At 55.1% G+C, this 19,263-nt stretch overlaps 1 protein-coding gene across 1 annotated transcript; it reads left to right on the top strand.

Moving 5' to 3' along the window:
* Window positions 1-912: 912 nt before the first annotated feature.
* On the top strand, window positions 913-15,816 carry TMEM244 (transmembrane protein 244). The gene is made up of 6 exons (XM_064170054.1): window positions 913-945; window positions 7,194-7,279; window positions 9,944-10,017; window positions 13,039-13,164; window positions 14,486-14,530; window positions 15,722-15,816. The coding sequence occupies exons 1-6, from the start codon at window positions 913-915 to the stop codon at window positions 15,814-15,816; spliced, it is 459 nt and encodes a 152-aa protein (XP_064026124.1).
* The last annotated feature ends 3,447 nt before the right edge of the window (window positions 15,817-19,263 follow it).

Below are 19,263 nucleotides of genomic sequence, written 5' to 3'. Positions count from 1 at the left end.
GAAGAATGTGCCACTTCTCTGGGCAGGGTAATTACCTTGAGGGGCTGGGATCAAGTGAAAGCTGAAAACATCCAATAGATGTGGAAAGCAAGGTGAGCAAGGCCTCCAGAGAGGCAAGGTGTGCTAGCCCAGAGCCCTGCGATGGCTTAGGCTGAAGGCACCTTCCAGCTCCTGTTACTCCAACCCTCTGCCAGGGACAACTCTGAACTTGATTGCTCAAGGCCACATCCCAGCTGGCCTTCAACACCCTGAGGGAGGAGGCAGCCACAGCCTCCCTGGGCAGCCTGTGCCAGGCTCTCACCACCCTCGCAATGAAGAATTTCCTCCTCAGCTCCAGTCTAACCCTGCTCTGCCTCAGCTCCAAACCATTCCCCCTTGGCCTGGCTCTAGCCACTCTCAGGGAAAGTCCTTCTGCAGCCTTCCTGCAGGATCCCTTCAGGTACTGGCAGCAGCTCTAAGGTGCCCCTGGAGACTTCTCCTCTGCAGGCTGCACCCCCCCAGCTCCCTCAGCCTGAGCTCACAGCAGAGCTGCTCCAGCCCTGGGCTCATCTCTGTGGCCTCCTCTGGCCTCACTCCACAGCTCTGTGTCCTTCCTCTGCTGGGGCCAGCAGCACTGGAGGCAGGGTTGGAGGTGAGGTCTGAGCAGAGCAATGAGTTGCAGACATCTCTGGCTGTGGGCACAGAGAGCAGAGCCATGAGCTGATCCAACAGGATTTCCTCTGCTCTGCAGCAGCTTACAGCAAGTGTGCAGATGGCTGCTGGCTGCCTTCAGTTTAATCCAATCACCTCACCTCACTCGGTCCCATCCCCACCTCCAGGAATGAGGGCTTGGGTGCAAAGCAGCTGCTTCTCCCTGCTGATGCTGGCAGATGGACTATAGCACCAGCACCTCCCTGCCCTCCTCATGTATCCATGGCTCTCAAGGTCAAAACTGCTGAAACCAAGGTAAAGGGACTCGAGTTTGGGTTGCAGGGCAGTGGGGAGCGTGGAGAGACTCAGGCAGGGGCTGCAGGGCTTGGGCAAGCAGCAGCCTGTGCTCTTACAGACCTTCCTGAGAGGTCTGCCTGGCCTCCAGCAGGACAAGCACTGCTGGTGCTGCAGTGCTGGCTGCAGGTGCAGGCTGTGAACAGGGTTCAGAGCCTGTGATGTTGCTTCATTTAGGAGCTGTAATGCCTGGAGGAGCCCAATCAGATCCTGCATCCCTAAAGCTCTTCCTTGAAGTTGTTTTAACATACAATAAACCATCCTCTGGGTTTTAACCTGTATTTTTCCCCTCTCTGAAGTATTTGAGGGGCTGGAAGCAGGGGGTGGGGGTGGGGGAATGATTTGGAAATCAAATCTGTTCTGAGGTTAAAAAAGAAAGCTGTGAGTAAGCTTCAGTGGAGAGCTGAAACAAATCAATTGATGCAAGCAGCAACCTGGAACACTTCCAAAGGGTTCTCACTTCCCTGGTGTGCTCTGAGGAGCAGGTTCCTGTGTTGTGTGAGGAGTAGCTTCTTGTGAGGGATGTGAGCTCAGCCAGCTGAGCACAGCTGCCTGCACTGCTGCATCTCTGTGGCTCCAGGACAGCAACTAAGAGCAGAGGTGGATTTGAGGTTAGGAACAAGTTCTGCACCATCAGGGTGTTGGAACACTGCACAGGTTGCTCAGGGAGGTGGTTGAGGCCCATTCCTGGAGATGATAGGATCACAGGAGGTTAGGGTTGGAAGGGACCTCTGGAGATCTAGTCCTGTGCCAGGGCACAAGTGAGCAGAGCCTGTCCCTGTCCCTCTCTTCCTGACCCTTAGCCCTCAGATGCTTACAGACATTGCTCAGATCCCCTCTCATAGAATCAGAGAATCAGCCAGGTTGGAAGAGAGCTCCAAGCTCATCCAGCCCAACCTATCCCCCAGCCCTGGCCAATCAGCCAGACCATGGCACTTAAGTGCCCCAGCCAGGCTTTGCTTCAACACCTCCAGGACTTCTCTGCAGACTCTCAGCCCCAGGGCTCTCAGCCTTTCCTCATCAGGCAGAGCTGCAGTCCCTGCAGCATCCTTGCAGCCCTCCCTTGGGCTCTCTGCAGCAGTGCTGCATGGAGCTGTTGTGGCCAAGAATCTTTTCTTAGATCAAAGAAAAGAGATCCCTGTCCCTCTTGAACTGGGGAGCCCAGCCCTGGGTGCAATATTCCAGATGGAGCAGAGGGGAAGGAGAACTTCTGGCCACACTCTCTTCTTGGCCATGAGGACACATTGCTGTCCACATGCAACTTGTGCACCAGGACTCCCAGGTCCTTCTCCATGGGGATGCTCTCCAGGAGATCACCTCCCAGCCTGTGCTGGTTAGATTCTCAAGTTGGGCTTGGTGAGGCTCTGGGTGTGTGATTCAGTTGAGGATGTCCCTGCTGACTGCAGTGGGGTTTGGAGTGGATGACCTTTGGAGGTGCCTTGCAGCCCAGGCCAGTCTCTGATGACTCTATGCTTCTATGATACTCTGGGTGTGGAAGAAAGAGATGGAGAGGAAGAGCCTGGGCCTTTGATGCCAGTGGGAGTTTGTTGCTGACTTTGGGAGAGGCCAGGAATTCACTGCTGTAAAGAGAGGTCGAGAGACCAGCAGCTCACAGCTCTCCTTCCAGCCCTCTGATTTTCACTTAGTGCTGCCTCCCCACTGCTGCTACATCTGGAGCAGGTAAAGCTTCAGGGAGCTGCAGGGGGACAGGCAGCAGGCAAAGGAGAGCTGCAGGAAATGGGCATCTGCTCAGAGCAATGGATTGAAAATGCTTCCCACCAAAAATGTGCCAAAGATTTAACTCCCAGAGCTTAGAGGCACTGGCAGGGGGTAGGAGGTAGCACAGCTGCCAGGCTTGCACGTGGCATTTAAACTGGAGCAAGGTGCATTTAGCTTGGACAGCAGGAGGAGGTTCTGCACAAGGAGGGTGGTGAGACACTGGCACAGGTTGCCATGGGGAGTTGTGGGCACCTCATCCCTGGAGATATTCAAGGCCAAGCTTGCTGGGGCCCTGAGCAGCCTGCTGCAGGTGGAGATGTCCCTGCTGCCTGCAGGGCCACTGGCCAAGGTGACCTTTGAGGGTCCCTTCCAGCCCAATGCAATCTGTGATTCTATGAGTGCAGCCAGTGAACATTACAGCCTCAGTGGAGGACAGCCTGGGAGGTCAGAGGAGTGCTCTGGCCACTGTTTGGTTAGAAGAAGGCTAAAGACAATGGAAATGAGAAGGTTGCATCTAGCCCTCAGAGCCACCAAGCTGTGTGGTGCAGCTGAGAGGCTGGAGAGAAGAGATCCATGACAGGCTGCAGAGCTGGGCCCAAGCCAGCCTCATGAAGCTCAACAAGACCAAGTGCAAGGTCCTGCAGCTGAGTCAGGGCAATCCCAAGCACTGATACAGCCTGGGCAGTGCCTGGCTTGAGAGCAGCCCTGAACAAAAGGCCTTGGGGGTGCTGGTGGGTGAGAAGCTCAACAGGAGCCAGCAGTGTGCTCTGGCAGCCCAGAGAGCAACCAGAGGCTGGGCTGCAGCAAGGGCAGTGTGAGCAGCAGGGTGAGGGAGGGGATTCTGCCCCTCTGCACCCTCTGCTGAGACCTCACCTGGAGCACTGTGCCCAGTGCTGGAGCCCCTGGGACAGGAAAGATCTGGAGGGGCTGGAAGGTTTCCAGAGCAGGGCCATGAGGATGAGCAGAGGGCTGGAGCTGCTCTGCTGTGGGGACAGGCTGAGGGAGTTGAGGCTGTGCAGGCTGGAGAGGAGAAGGCTCCGAGGAGACCTTATAGTGGCCCTCCAGTATCTGAAGGAGGCTACAAGAAAGCTGGGGAGGGACTTCTTAGGGTGTCAGGTAGTGATAGGACTGGGGGGAACAGATCCAAGCTAGAGGAGGGGAGACTGAGGTTGGATGTCCAAAAGAAGTTCTTCAGCATGAGGGTGGTGAGAGCCTGGCACAGGTTGCCCAAGGAGGTGGTGGAAGCCTCATCCCTGGAGGTGTTTAAGGCCAGGCTGGATGTGGCTCTGAGCAACCTGACCTAGTGGAAAGTTGCCCATGGCAGAGGGGTTGGAACTGGCTGATCTTTGAGGTCCCTCCCAGCCCGGACAATTCTATGATTCTATGACCCTAACTGCTCCCAGTTTTTGCTTGGCTTCCTTTTGATGTAAGGAGAGAAGCCAAGAGTAAGGCTGGCCTGGGCAGTGCCTTAGTGCCCATGGCCACAGGCAGATGGCTCTCTCCTTTGCATTAGGAACTGCAGCTCCTTCATCTCTCCCCTGCTGGGAAGAGCTGCACTGCTCATGCAGCCTTTGCAGCAAGAGAAAAAGGCAGCAGTCAGCAGCACAAAGCCAAGGAGCTTGCTAAATCCACAGCATCCACACCTCTCTGTGCTGGGGGGTGCCAGGGGGGGCTCAGCTGCCACACAGCTGGGCCAGAGGTGAATGTTAGTGACGCTGGAGTGGCATCTGCCTTGGCTTTGAAGGACCTCCCTGTTTCCAGAAGGAGTTTGTTCCACTGGCTGGTTGCCTTTGCAGCTGGAAGGGCCTCACGCAGCCCTTGGACGTGGCCAGCTACAACTTGTAGCTGTTTGCTTCTGGTGGCTCTTCTGGCAGATTAGAGTCTTTAAGCACCTGGTATTTTCTGCCTGCCAAGGTACTTACCCACCATAATCACCTCAGCCCTGGCAGCTAAGCAGATTGACCTCTTTAGGGCTGTGGTGCTCGGGAACCCCCCAACATTTCCAGCCAGTAGCTCCCTTTTGTGGCTCTTCTCTGAAGCTTCTTCCTTCCTTACCTTACTTCCAAACTCGCTGCTGCCAAGCTGGGGGCCACTTTGTCTTCCCAGTGCTGTCTGCAGAGGCAATGCTTCTGCCCTCTTTCTATCCATGCTGTGCCACCCTGAAGCTCAAAGCCTTAAGGGCTTGTTTTGTGTCACACTGCTGCAGGAGAAGCTGGTGCAGGAGCTGGTCTGAGCTAATGCTCATCTGCAGCCCTTCTCAGCCACTGTCTCCTTGAAGAAGGGCTCCTTTTATCAGCATTCAGCAGACTAAATCAAACTGTACCTGAGAGCTGGTTTGCATTTTACACTGCAGCCTTCCCTGCCAGCTGAGTCTGATGGCAAAATAAGGACTGAAAAAATGGCCTGTGGCTTTTCTAGATCTTCTGAGGAGCAGCTCAGGGCCCTGGGGGTGTTCAGTCCAGAGAAAAGGTTGAGGGCAGACCTCATTGCTCTCTACAGCTCCCTGAAAGGAGGTCGCAGTGAGGTGGGGGTTGGGCTCTGCTCCATAGTATCCATTGATAGAAGGAGAAGAAATGGCCTCAAGTTGTACCAGGGGAGGGTTAGTTTGGAGATGAGGAAAAGATCCTTTGCTGCAAGAGTGGTCAGGGACTGGCAGAGGCTGCCCAGGGAGGTGTTGGAGTCCCCATCCCTGGGAATGTGTGGCCATGGCACTGTGGGACATGGTTTAGTGGCCATGGGTTGGTGTTGGGCTGAAGGTTGGACTGGATGAGTTCAGAGAGCTTTTCTAACCCAAGCAGTTCCATGATTCTAGAGACTTTCAAGTCTGCACATACTCCTGAGTGACTTGCCCCAGGTGGTCCTGCTGTGGTGGGGGGGTTGTCTCCTAAATGAGTCTGTGATTCTGTGTCTGTGATTCTGTGATTGTCTGTTCCACCTGGAGCACTGTTGCATAGTGACCCTCGTTTGGATCTCTGGGGGAGGCAGGCAGAAACATGTGGCCAGCTTCAAATATTTGATGGCCAAATGGCCAAAGGTTCTGTGAGTCTCTGATCACTCATTTAAGTTGTCTTCAGCCTCACAGAATCACAGAGTCACAGAGTGTCAGGGGCTGGAAGGGACCTCCAGAGCTCAGCCAGGCCAAGCCCTGCCAGAGCAGCAGCACCCAGAGCAGATCACACAGGAGCACATCCAGGCAGCTCTGGGATATCCCCAGAGAGAAACCACATCCACTACCTTTGGAAGTAAGCACGAGGCTGGGAAACTTAACAGTTTCTGGTTTCCAACTGCCTGGAATGTCCTGGTGTCCAGTTCCAGCACACTCACAGGGATGCCATCTCTTGCAAGTTCAGAACTAGGCTAAAGCAAGGTTAAAGACTCAGCTAAGCACATGGGTGAGGTGAAACTCTCCAGAGCTGCTGTGCTGTAACCATCAAAACTTGTGCTTCTCGTTCTCTGAACACTTCTGGATTCAGCAACAGCAGAGAGACCCCCAGAGCCCTGCAACCGAGCCACAGCAGGGGCTGAAGGGCACCAAAGAACCTGGGACAGCCTCTATGGAATCACTGAATCAAGCAGTTGGAAGAGACCTCCAAGCTCATCCAGTCCTGCCCAACCAACCAGACCATGGCACTAAGTGCCCCAGCCAGGCTTGGCTTCAACACCTCCAGGCACAGCCACTCCACCACCTCCCTGGGCAGCCCATTCCAATGCCAATCACTCTCTCTGCCAACAGCTTCCTTCTAATATCATAGAATCACAGAATCAGGCAGGTTGGAAGAGACCTCCAAGCTCATCCAGTCCAACCTGTCCCCCAGCCCTGGCCAATCACCCAGACCATGGCACTCAGTGCCCCAGCCAGGCTTTCTCTGAACACTGAGCCTAGCAGCCAGAGCAAAACTTCTGCCTAAATATTGAGTTTGCTGATTTGTTTGGGGTTTGAGAACATGACAGATGCAGGTGAGGAATCAGCTCTCTAACAGTTAGCTAGAAGGGCAGGTCCAGAGGTGGACCACAAAAATGCTCAGGGGGTTGGAGCAGCTCTGCTATGAGGACAGGCTGAGGGAGCTGGGGGTGTGCAGCCTGGAGAAGAGGAGGCTCTGGGGAGACCTAATGGCAGCCTGCCAGTGCCTGAAGGGGCTCCAAGAAGGATGGAGGGAGACTGGGCCCAAAGGCCTGCAGGGACAGGATGAGGGCAATGGCTTTGAACAAGAGCAGAGCAGGTTGAGGCTGGATGTGAGGAACAAGTTCTTTTCTGTAAGGATGGCTGAGCCCAGGAACAGCTTGCCTGGAGAAGCAGCTGGGCTCCCATCCCTGGAGATATTCAAGATGAAGCTTGACAGGGCTCTGAGCAACCAGACAGCTGAGGATGTCCCTGCTGAGAGCTGGGGGTTGGACTGGATGAGCTCTGGAGGTCCCTTCCAGCCCAGCCCATTCCATAACCCTGTGTACCTGGTGGAACACAGCATCAGCTTCTGCTGTCTCTTTCCCAGGTGGTTCTGCTGAACCTGGTGATCTGCATGGGGGTTTTCTACACTGTCTACTACGTGGTGCTGTTTGTCTGCTTCACAGCATTCAGGTAAGATCCCTTGTCTCTAGTCCACTGTCACAGCAGCCCAGGCCAATGGCATCCTGGGCTGCATCCAAAGCAGTGAGAGCAGCAGGATGAGGGAGGGGATTCTGCCCCTCTGCTCTGCTGAGCCCCTGCCTGAACCCCTACATCCACTTCTGGTGTCCCCAGCACAAGGACATGGAACTGTTGGAGAGGGTCCAGAGGAGGCCACAAAGATGATTGAGGGCTGAAGAACCTCCCTTGTGGGAACAAGCTGGGAGAGTTGGGGCTGTTCAACCAGGAGAAGAGAAGGCTCCAGGGAGACCTCAGAGCAGCCTTCCAGTACCTGAGGGAGCTACAGGAGAGCTGGGGAGGTTCTTCTGACAAGGGCTGGGAGTGCCAGGATGAGGCACAATGGCTTTGAGCTGGGAGAGGGGAGAGTGAGAGTGGAGAGGAGGTGAATGTGGGGCAGGCTGTGGATGGAGTCTACTTGGACTTCAGCAAAGCCTTTGACACTGTCTGCCACAAGAAGCTCCTGGCCAAGCTGGCAGCTCATGGCTTGGACAGATTCACTCTGTGCTGGGTCAAGAACTGGCTGGATGGCAGAGCTCAGAGAGTGGTGGTGAATGATGCCACATCCAGTTGGCAGCTGTCACTGGTGGTGTTCCCCAGGGATCAGTGCTGGGCCCAGTCCTGTTCAATATCTTTATTGATGACTGGATGAGGGCATTGAGTCCTGCATCAGTAAGTTTGCAGATGACACCAAGCTAGGAGCAGCTGTGGAGCTGTTGGAGGGGAGGAGAGCCCTGCAGAGGGACCTGGCCAGGCTGGATGGGTGGGCAGAGGCCAAGGGGATGAGATTGAACAAGGCCAAGGGCAGGGTTCTGCACTTTGGCCACAACAACCCCAAGCAGCACTATAGGCTGGGGCCAGAGTGGCTGAGAGCAGCCAGGAGGAAAGGCACCTGGGGGTACTGATAGAGAGTAAGCTGAAGATGAGCCAGCAGTGTGCCCAGGTGGGCAAGAGAGCCAATGGCATCCTGGCCTGCAGCAGGAGCAGTGTGGGCAGTAGGACAAGGGAGGTTCTTCTGCCCCTGTACTCAGCACTGCTCAGGCCACACCTGGAGTGCTGTGTCCAGTTCTGGGCCCCTCAATTCAAGAAAGATGTTGAGGTGCTGGAACATGTCCAGAGAAGGGCAACAAAGCTGGTGAGGGGCCTGGAGCACAAATCCTATGAGGAGAGGCTGAGGGAGCTGGGGGTGTTTAGCCTGGAGAAGAGGAGGCTCAGAGGTGATCTTATTACTGTCTACAACTACCTGAAGGGACATTGTAGCCAGGTGGGGGGTGGCCTCTTCTCCCAGGCAACCAGCAATAGAACAAGGGGACACAGTCTCAAGCTGTGCCAGGGTAGGTATAGGCTGGATGTTAGGAGGAAGTTCTTCACAGAGAGAGTGATTGGCATTGGCATGGGCTGCCCAGGGAGGTGGTGGAGGCACCGTGCCTGGGGGTCTTCAAGAAAAGCCTGGATGAGGCACTTAGTGCCATGGTCTGGTTGATTGGTTAGGGCTGGGTGCTAGGTTGGACTGGATGAGCTTGGAGCTCTCTTCCAACCTGCTTGATTCTATGATTCTGTGATTCTAAGAAATTGTTGAGAATGAGGGTGGTGAGACACTGGCACAGGCTGCCCAGGGAGGCTGAGGATGCCCCTGCCTGGAGGTGTTCAAGGTGAGATCTTGAGCAACCTGGGCTAGTGAGAGGAGTCCCTGCCCATGGCAGGGGGGCTGGAACTAGCTGATCTTTAAGGTCCCTTTCAAGCCAAACCATTCTAGGTTTCTGTGATTCCATAGCAGGATGCTACAGCTGCATCTAACAGGTAGAGCTATGACCCTGCAGAAGAAGCACTCTGGACCCAGCCATGCTGTGAACACATCTTTCAAGTTCAGCTACCTGGTGGTACCTGAGCCTTCACCCAAGGGCACAAACTGGCAAGTGGGGACTCAAAACTGGAATCATAGAATGATTTGAGGTTGGAAGGGACCTCAAAGATCATCTCCCACTAGAACAGGTCACTCAAGGCCTCATCCAACCTGGTCCTCAACACCTCCAGGGAGGTTGTGGAGCACAGAAGCACCCAATGTGATCTTTGATCACATTGGGTGCTTCTGTGCTCCACAACCTCCCTGGGCAACCTGTGCCAGTGTCTCACCACCCTCAACCTGTGCCAGTGTCTCACCACCCTCAACCTCTACCAGTGTCTCACCACCCTCACTGCAAACAACTTCTTCCTAGCTTCCAGTTTCAGCCTCTCCCCTACCAGTTTAAGCCCATTCCTCCTCATCCTGTCACTACAAGGTGCAGCTAATGTGCACCTTGGCTCTGCTCTGCGCCCTTGCACTTGTGCCAGGTGAGCAAACGAGCACAAGGGCATGGATGGCACTGCAGAATGAAAGGGAAGAGTTCATAGCCAGCAAGAAAAAGGACAAATCCTGTTCCCTGAGGAAGCTGATTAGCAGGCAGAGTGCCAGGGATGTCTTCAATGAAAGTGGAGATTGTGGACCCCACCGTGTGATGAGGGGCAGAGACCTCCTTGAAGCCCAGAAGCCTTCTGCTTGCAGTCCTGTTTGAAAGCATCCTCAAGGTGTCAGAGGCACTGCTGGGCACCTCCTGACACATTCTCCCTCTGTTCCCACAGGATTGAGATGTTGGATGGGTTGGCACCTTTTGATTTTAAGACAAGTCCCTCCTGGATGAACCCCTACTACCTGGGTAACAGAAGGCTTCCTGCCTTTTATTTCCTTGTCTTGTGTGTGAGCAAACCCAGCCTCTGGCTGGCTGCAGTCCTGTCTCCAGCAGGGACAGGGAGGTGGTCACAGAAGCACAGAATAGTCAGGGCTGGAAGGGACCTCAAGGATTATCTAGCTCTGGGATGGTTTGGGTGTTCCCTGCCCCCCCCCACTTTGGAAATCACCCAGACTAGACTCAGAGGCTCTGGAAATTGACTGAAGCTTACATTTACAGCTCAGCTCAACATACAAGCAGATAGCTACAGGAGATACAGTTAGAGACAGAAATATGCAATACAGAAACACAGCAGCCCTTCCAGAAACCTGAGTGCCCAGGAGGGGCTCTCAACCACCCCTGCACCTTCCCCCTGCCCCTCTCAACCTTACCCCAGTCCCAAGGAAGAGGTTTGGCCAGAGGGGTTAGGAAGTGAAGTGGATTAGTCCAAAATGGAGGGTGAGGTTAGAGAGATGCAGCTCAGCCAGCAGCCCCAGTGGGAGTGCTTATCTATGCTTTTGTTTCTTGTTCCTATACCTCTCAGCAATCCTGTGAGTGCAGCAGACATCACCACTGTTTTCTTTCCACAGCCTGCAATCTAGTTCTTCTCACCAAAACATCCCAGCCTGCTGCAAACTAGCACAAGCTCCAACCCCCCTGCCATGGGCAGGTGATGGTTTGGGAGTCACCCACTCCCCAGACACTCATGAAATCACCCAGACTAGACTCAGCTGGCTGGAAGTTAAGGAATGAAGCTTTATGTTCACAGCTTAGCACAATTTACAAGCAGGTATCTCTAATACACACAAATAGTTACAGCTCTATATACAAGTTAAAAGTAATACAGAAACACAACAGCCTGCCCAGAAACCAGAGTCCCCAGGAGGGGCTCCCAACCACACTTCCAACCTTCTTTCCACTCCTCTACCTTATGCCAGGGTCTGCCTTACATGCAGGGTGAGTTTGGAGGATCAGCAAGGGGGGCTAGAAGCAGGAGGATTAGTTGGGTTACACAGCAGAAGCCCAGGCAGAAACCAGACACTGCCTCAGACAGAGACTCTCACACCCTGTCTTAACTGTGATTGTGTCCTTGCTTTTATCCATCTCAGCAAGCCTATGAGTGCAGCAGACATCACCTTTGCTTCCTTTTCACAGCCTAGCATCTGATTTCTCTCATTTAAATACTCCTGTTAGCCTCAAACCAGCACAGGCAGGGACACCTCACACTAGATCACAGAATCACAGAGTCACAGAATCAGCCAGGTTGGAAGAGAGCTCCAAGCTCATCCAGCCCCACCTAGCACCCAGCCCTGCCCAACCAACCAGACCATGGCACTAAGTGCCCCAGCCAGGCTTGGCTTCAACACCTCCAGGCACAGCCACTCCACCACCTCCCTGGGCAGCCCATTCCAGTGCCAATCACTCTCTCTGACAACAACTTCCTAACAACATCCAGCCTGAACCTGTCCTGGCACAGCTTGAGGCTGTGTCCCCTTGTTCTGTTGCTGGCTGCCTGGCAGCAGAGCCCAACCCCACCTGGCTACAGCCTCCCTGCAGGCAGCTGCAGACAGCAATGAGCTCTGCCCTGAGCCTCCTCTGCTGCAGGCTGCACACCCCCAGCTCCCTCAGCCTCTCCTCACAGGGCTGTGCTCCAGGCCCCTCCCCAGCCTTGCTGCCCTGCTCCAAACACCTTCCAGCACCTCAACATCTCTTTGCAATTGAGGAGCCCAGAACTGGACACAGCACTCCAGGTGTGGCCTGAGGAGTGCTGAGCACAGGGGCAGAAGAACCTCCCTTGTCCTGCTGCCCACACTGCTCCTGAGCCAGCCCAGGATGCCATTGGCTCTGCTGCCCACCTGGGCACTGCTGGCTCAGCTGCAGCTCCTCTCTCCCAGCACCCCCAGGTCCCTCTCTGCCTGGCTGCTCTCAGCCACTCTGGCCCCAGCCTGTAGTGCTGCTTGGGGTTGTTGTGGCCAAAGTGCAGAACTCTGCACTTGGCCTTGTTCATTCTCATCCCCTTGGCCTCTGCCCACCCATGCAGCCTGGCCATATACCTCTGCAGGGCTCTCCTCCCCTCCAGCAGCTCCACAGCTGCTCCTAGCTTGGTGTCATCTGCAAACTTACTGATGCTGGACTCAATCCCCTGCTCCAGATCATCAATAAAGACATTGAACAGGACTGTGCCCAGCACTGATCCCTGGGGGCCACCACTAGTGACTGGCTGCCCAGAGCCATGGGGGTGACAGAGCCCTGGAGCAGGCTGCCCAGAGAGGCTGTGGAGTTAGAGAACTTTTTGAACCAAAACAATCCTGTGATCCTAGAGACTCTTTCAAACCCCATTTGGATGCATTCCTGTGCACCCTGCCCTAGCTGATCCCGCTCTGGCAAGGGGGTTGGACTTGAGGAGCTGTGGAGGTGCCTTCCAAGCCTTTCATTCTGTGATTCTGTGCTATCTTCACACAAATGCCTTCATTGCTCTCTGAAGCTCTCCATATGGATTCTCTCCCCGAAGCAATTCCAGGCACACAGGAGCTGTTAGCAGACTTGCAGTCTGTTTCACAGAGCAAACCACATCACCTCTCAGCAAAGTAAGCAAAGCCTGGAAGTCAATTGGTCACTTCATCAGGTTAAAAGCAGTAATAATAATGCATGGATATTTGTACTGTGTCAATGCTGATCCTAGCTGAGATAAAAAGACCATTTCAGATGTAAGAGTGGAAAAGAAATGAAATCATGCTCCCTCAGAAGCTCTTTTCAGGGCCCTAAGGTGATTATTGTATCTCAATATGGTGTTATTATCCCCTGGAATTGGATGGAAGCAGGCTGTTTGTGTGCCAAAGGCAGCAAGCAGGCTGTCAGCTGCACCTTTCTGTCTCACCACCCAGCACAAAGACACAGAGAAGCAAAGCACAGCAGCAGCTGGGGGAGGTCTGTGGGCACACAGAACATCTCAACTTGCTGTTGCCACCCTTGTGACCTCTGGGGTAAACCTCCTGTTTCCATTTGCAGCTCTTGTGATATCCTTGGAAATAACCTTCTCCATCTGTGGGCTGCTCTTTGCCCTGCTTGTGGAAGAATGGGTCTGGGACTATGCAGTGACAGTTACTGCTCTTCACATCATCATCACTGCAGCTGGTAAGCAAAATACAAGCATGGGATGCCCAGCGTGAAGGGACTGCAGCACTGCCTGCTGAGGAGAGGCTGAGCCCTGGGGCTGCTTAGTCTGCAGGGGAGAAGGCTGAGAGGGGATCTGAGCAATGTCTGTCACTAGCTGAGGGCTGGGGGGCAGGAAGGAAGGGACAAGGACAGCCTCTGCTCACTTGTGCCCTGCCATAGGACAAGAGGCAATGGATGGAAACTGCAGCACAGGAGGTTCCACCTCAACATGAGGAAGAACTTCTTGACTGTAAGGGTCCAGAGCCCTGGCACAGGCTGCCCAGAGAGGTTGTGGAGTCTCCTTCTGTGGAGCCTTTCCAGCCCTGTCTGGATTTGTTCCTGTGTGATCTGTGCTGGATTCTCTGCTCCTGCTGTAGCAGGGAGGTTGGACCTGGAGATCTCCTTGGGTCCCTTCCAACCCCTAACATCCTGTGAGCCTGTGCTCCTGTGACCAGTCAGTTAGGACTCATCTGCTGTGTCACTAACACAACCACTGGGCTAAGATGATGCTTTCTTAAAGCTGAATAAGTCTAAGAATCACAGAACTGTTTTGGTTAGAAAAGACCTTTAAGATCATTGAGTCCACCTGGGTGGTCTTGAAGGTCCCTTCCAACACAACCTATTCTTTGGTTCTACACCTGAAGAACAGAGAGTCCAGAAGCTCCATTTAGTACACAGTTAGTAGCTTTAGGACTTGTCTCCCAATGAGAGGTTCCCCAGGCTGACCTTCATGGTCTGGCCAAGTGTCTGAATGATCAGGACCTGCCTGTGTGTTAGCCAAGCAGACATCTCTGAACATTACTAACCAGGCCTTTGAGAACATCATTCAGCTCTCCCTGAGGAGGAGACACTGAGAGCCCTGGGGCTGTTTCAGCCTGGAGAAGAGCAGCCTGAGGGGAGCTCAGCAATGCTGATCAATACCTAAAGGGTGGGTGTCAGGAGGATGGCACCAGGCTTTGCTCAGGGGTGCCCAGTGACAGGACAAGGGGTCATGGGCACAGACTGGAACCCAGGAAGTTCCATCCAAACATGAGGAGGGATGTCTTTAAGGGTGATGGAGCAGGCTGCCCAGAGAGGTGGTGGAGTCTTCATCTCTGGAGACATTCCACACCCACCTGGATGTGTTCCTGTGTGACCTGCTTTAGATGAACCTGTCTTGGCAGGGGTTTGGTCTGGATGACCTCCAGAGGCCCCCTCCAACCCTACCATTCTGTGATGCTGTGATTCTGTAATGCCATCTTTGCCTCTCTCCACACTCACTGTTTGGAAAGTGACATTTCTCCTCCTCTTCTCTTTGCAGTTATGTCTGAGTTCCCCCTGATGTTGCACTGGTGGCTGGCACTAGGTATCATTACAGCCTCTAAAGTTCCAATTGTTAGACTCTGTGACACAGGAAATTGCTAGTTCCAGCAGGAACTGTTTCTGTTAAGTGTCTGTTGTCTCCTGGTGTGAGGAGCATTAATGCCTACAGAAGGTAAAGATGCTTTTCATTTGTACCTCTTTTAATGGCACAGGCAAGTAACACTGGGCTAGCAGTGGGCTTGCCTTAAAAATAGTGGTCTGAAGACAAGTTAGTGTTAACCCTGCTCACAAAGAGCAGCTACCCTCACAGCCTTGAAGTAAACCATTCAGTCCTGGGCAATCAGTCAAATGTTGTCCCAGCCTTGTGCCATCTATAAAGCCCACGGGGCTGGAGCAGCTCTGCTACAAGGACAGGCTGAGGGAGCTGGGGGTGTCCAGCCTGGAGAAGAGGAGGCTCTGGGGAGACCTTAGAGGACCTGAAGGGTCTACAAGAAGGCTGCAGAGGGGCTGTTTGCAAAGGCCTGCAAGGACAGGATGAGGAGCAGTGGTTTGAAACTGGAGCGAGTTGGATTTAGGCTGGTTGTGAGGAACTGGAACACTGCAACAGGTTGCCCAGTGTGGACGTTCAAGTCCCATCCCTGGAATATTCAAGGTGAGGCTCAACAGGACCCTGAGCAACCTGATCTAGCTGAGGATGCCCCTGCTGAGTGCAGGGAGGTTGGACTGGGTGAGCTTTGGAGGTCCCTTCTGACACAAACCATTCTATGATTCTGTGATCAGTGGAAAGAAAGAGGCTCTTCAGGGGCAGTTAGCATAAGCACTGCACAGGCACTGCAGCCAGGAGAGAGAACCCCCAGGCCCACATTTCCTTAGAGGGACTGTCTGGGTGCTTGGCTTCCTGTAATCAAAATGCAAGAGCACAGCTCTGGCCTGGAATGGAGTCCCTTGAAGAACAGCTAAGGGAAAAGGTCTGCCTTCTGCTCTGCCTTACGGAACGGGTACCAAGGTCCAACAGCTGCAGCAAGTTCCTAGGCTTGGGACAGGCAAGAACCTCCCTGACCTGCAGCTGTTCTGCATCAGCAGCTGCTGGGGCTGGTACCTGTGTAGGTGGTTAAAGCCCCAGGTGCAATGGTTGAGTAGACAGGCCCTGGGGATAACAACGTTGTCTGCTTAGAGGTTTGGCAGCATCTTTGTATTCCAGTGCAAAATAAACCAGCTCTCTGTTTTCTTCCAGGCTCTGGAGTGACTTCAATGGTTTGTGGAGGACAGATTCTGGCCTACTACCTGTTCAAGGACAACTTCATCTACCCAATTCTAGATGATTTTTGAAAAGGAAACAGAGATTTTGCCTTTGCATTTATCTGGAGTCTGTGGTTCCATCAAGACCATTGCCTGCTCTCCCTTGTCTCAGGTGATAGAAGGAGAGGAAATGGCCTGGAATTGTGCCAGGGAAGGCTTAGGTTGGAGATGAGGAAAAATGTCTTTGGTGCAAGAGTGGTCAGGGACTGGCACAGGCTGCCCAGGGAGGTGCTGGAGTCCCCATGCCTGGAGGAGTTCAAGAAATGTGTGGCCATGGCAGTCAGGGACGTGGTTTGATGGCCATGGGGGGGTTGTGCTGGTGGTTGGACTGGATCATCTCAGAGGGCTTTTCCACCCCAAGCAATTCTCTGACTCTGGGTGTGGTTGCAGTGAAAGCCACAGAGCACAAACTTCCTGTGGCTGCTGGGCCCAGCATCCCTGCCACAGCCACAGCACCACCCTTAGGACGTGTGCCAGTGGGGCTGTGCCAGGTGGGCACATAGCAGTGGCACTGCCTGCTTTGGAGCAGAGCAGAGAGCAGGCACAGAGCCTGTTTCTGGGTCTGACACCAGGGGGACAGTTCAGAATCAGGCACATCTGTGCTGCATTGGTGCCCATCCATAGTTGTCTGCTTCGACTCAACGATCCCGACTGAAGCAGCTCTGAGGTTCTGTGATGTAAGACTGGCTAGGGCTGGGTGCTAGGCTGGACTGGATGATCTTGGAGGTCTCTTCCAACCTGGTTGATTCCATGATTCTGATTCTAAATGCAGTTGGCTGCTGTCTAATTGTAAAGCTACTACTTAGCTTCCCAGAGCTCCTGCAGCTCACCCATGTGGGCCATGGCAGTGCCAGCACTTTGCTGAGTGCGGTGGCTTTTGCCCTGTGTCACTAAGCCAATGCTCAGGCACACTGCCCCTTGTCTGAACAACAAAGACAGCCCAGGGAGGAGCCGAGCAGTGCTGCCCTGCTGCAGGGGAGAGGAAGCGGCAGAGCCTCGGTGCGGTGCTCACAGGCTGTTACTGCCTGCATCTCCCACGGCAGAGCCTCGGTGCGGTGTTCACAGGCTGTTACCGCCTGCATCTCCCACAGCAGAGCCTCGGTGCAGTGCTCGCAGGCTGTTACCGCCTGCATCTCCCACAGCAGAGCCTCGGTGCAGTGCTCGCAGGCTGTTACCACCTGCATCTCCCACAGCAGAGCCTCGGTGCGGTGCTCACAGGCTGTTATCACCTGCATCTCCCGCAGCAGAGCCTCGGTGCAGTGCTCACAGGCTGTTACCGCCTGCATCTCCCACAGCAGAGCCTCGGTGCAGTGCTCACAGGCTGTTACCGCCTGCATCTCCCACAGCAGAGCCTCGGTGCGGTGCTCACAGGCTGTTACTGCCTGCATCTCCCACAGCAGAGCCTCGGTGCGGTGCTCGCAGGCTGTTACCGCCTCCATTTCCCGCAGCAGAGCCTCAGTGCAGTGCTCACAGGCTGTTACCGCCTGCATTTCCCACAGCAGAGCCTCGGTGCGGTGCTCACAGGCTGTTACCGCCTGCATTTCCCACAGCAGAGCCTCGGTGCAGTGCTCACAGGCTGTTACCGCCTGCATTTCCCACAGCAGAGCCTCAGTGCAGTGCTCACGGGCTGTTACCGCCTGCATCTCCCACAGCAGAGCCTCGGTGCGGTGCTCGCAGGCTGTTACCGCCTGCATCTCCCACAGCAGAGCCTCAGTGCAGTGCTCACAGGCTGTTACCGCCTCCATCTCCCACAGCAGAGCCTCGGTGCAGTGCTCACAGGCTGTTACCACCTGCATCTCCCGCAGCAGAGCCTCGGTGCAGTGCTTGCAGGCTGTTACCGCCTGCATCTCCCGCAGCAGAGCCTCAGTGCAGTGCTCACAGGCTGTTACCACCTGCATCTCCCGCAGCAGAGCCTCAGTGCAGTACTCACAGGCTGTTACCACCTGCATCTCCCACAGCAGAGCCTCGGTGCAGTGCTCACAGGCTGTTACCACCTGCATCTCCCGCAGCAGAGCCTCGGTGCAGTGCTCACAGGCTGTTACCGCCTGCATCTCCCGCAGCAGAGCCTCGGTGCAGTGCTCACAGGCTGTTACCGCCTGCATCTCCCGCAGCAGAGCCTCGGTGCAGAGCCTCGGTGCAGTGCTCACAGGCTGTTACCGTCTGCATTTCCCGCAGCAGAGCCTCAGTGCAGTGCTCACAGGCTGTTACCGCCTGCATCTCCCGCAGCAGAGCCTCAGTGCAGTGCTCGCAGGCTGTTACCGCCTGCATCTCCCGCAGCAGAGCCTCGGTGCAGTGCTCGCAGGCTGTTACCACCTGCATTTCCCACAGCAGAGCCTCGGTGCAGTGCTCACAGGCTGTTACCGCCTGCATTTCCCGCAGCAGAGCCTCAGTGCAGTGCTCGCAGGCTGTTACTGCCTGCATCTCCCGCAGCAGAGCCTCGGTGCAGTGCTCGCAGGCTGTTACCGCCTGCATTTCCCACAGCAGAGCCTCGGTGCAGTGTTTGCAGGCTGTTACCGCCTGCATCTCCCGCAGCAGAGCCTCGGTGCAGTGCTCACAGGCTGTTACCGCCTGCATCTGCCACAGCAGAGCCTCGGTGCAGTGCTCACAGGCTGTTACCGCCTCCATCTCCCGCAGCAGAGCCTCGGTGCAGTGTTTGCAGGCTGTTACTGCCTGCATCTCCCACAGCAGAGCCTCGGTGCAGTGCTCACAGGCTGTTACCGCCTGCATCTCCCACAGCAGAACCTCGGTGCAGTGCTTGCAGGCTGTTACCGCCTCCATCTCCCACAGCAGAGCCTCGGTGCGGTGCTCGCAGGCTGTTACCGCCTGCATCTCCCGCAGCAGAGCCTCGGTGCAGTGCTCACAGGCTGTTACCGCCTGCATCTCCCCCAGCAGAGCCTCGGTGCGGTGCTCGCAGGCTGTTACCGCCTGCATTTCCCGCAGCAGAGCCTCGGTGCAGTGCTCACAGGCTGTTACCGCCTGCATCTCCCGCAGCAGAGCCTCGGTGCAGTGCTCACAGGCTTTTACCGCCTGCATTTCCCGCAGCAGAGCCTCAGTGCAGTGCTCGCAGGCTGTTACCGCCTGCATCTCCCGCAGCAGAGCCTCGGTGCAGTGCTCGCAGGCTGTTACCGCCTGCATCTCCTGCAGCAGAGCCTCGGTGCAGTGCTCACAGGCTGTTACCGCCTGCATCTCCCACAGCAGAGCCTCAGTGCAGTGCTCACAGGCTGTTACCGCCTGCATCTCCCACAGCAGAGCCTCAGTGCAGTGCTCACAGGCTGTTACCGCCTGCATCTCCCACAGCAGAGCCTCAGTGCAGTGCTCGCAGGCTGTTACCGCCTGCATCTCCCACAGCAGAGCCTCAGTGCAGTGCTCGCAGGCTGTTACCGCCTGCGTTTCCCGCAGCAGAGCCTCAGTGCAGTGCTCGCAGGCTGTTACCGCCTGCATCTCCCGCAGCAGAGCCTCAGTGCAGTGCTCACAGGC

Source organism: Pogoniulus pusillus, chromosome 33 (genome assembly GCF_015220805.1).
Source record: "Pogoniulus pusillus isolate bPogPus1 chromosome 33, bPogPus1.pri, whole genome shotgun sequence".
NCBI classification, from domain to species: domain Eukaryota; kingdom Metazoa; phylum Chordata; class Aves; order Piciformes; family Lybiidae; genus Pogoniulus; species Pogoniulus pusillus.
This window is presented reverse-complemented; position numbering and strand designations above follow the sequence as displayed.

Bases quoted from the DNA above. Each gene is read 5' to 3' on its own strand.
- TMEM244 (XM_064170054.1), top strand. From the start codon at position 913: ATGGCTCTCAAGGTCAAAACTGCTGAAACCAAG. The intron at 946-7,193 runs GTAAAGGGACTC...TCTCTTTCCCAG, and splicing joins TCAAAACTGCTGAAACCAAG to GTGGTTCTGCTGAACCTGGT. The intron at 10,018-13,038 runs GTAACAGAAGGC...TTCCATTTGCAG, and splicing joins GATGAACCCCTACTACCTGG to CTCTTGTGATATCCTTGGAA.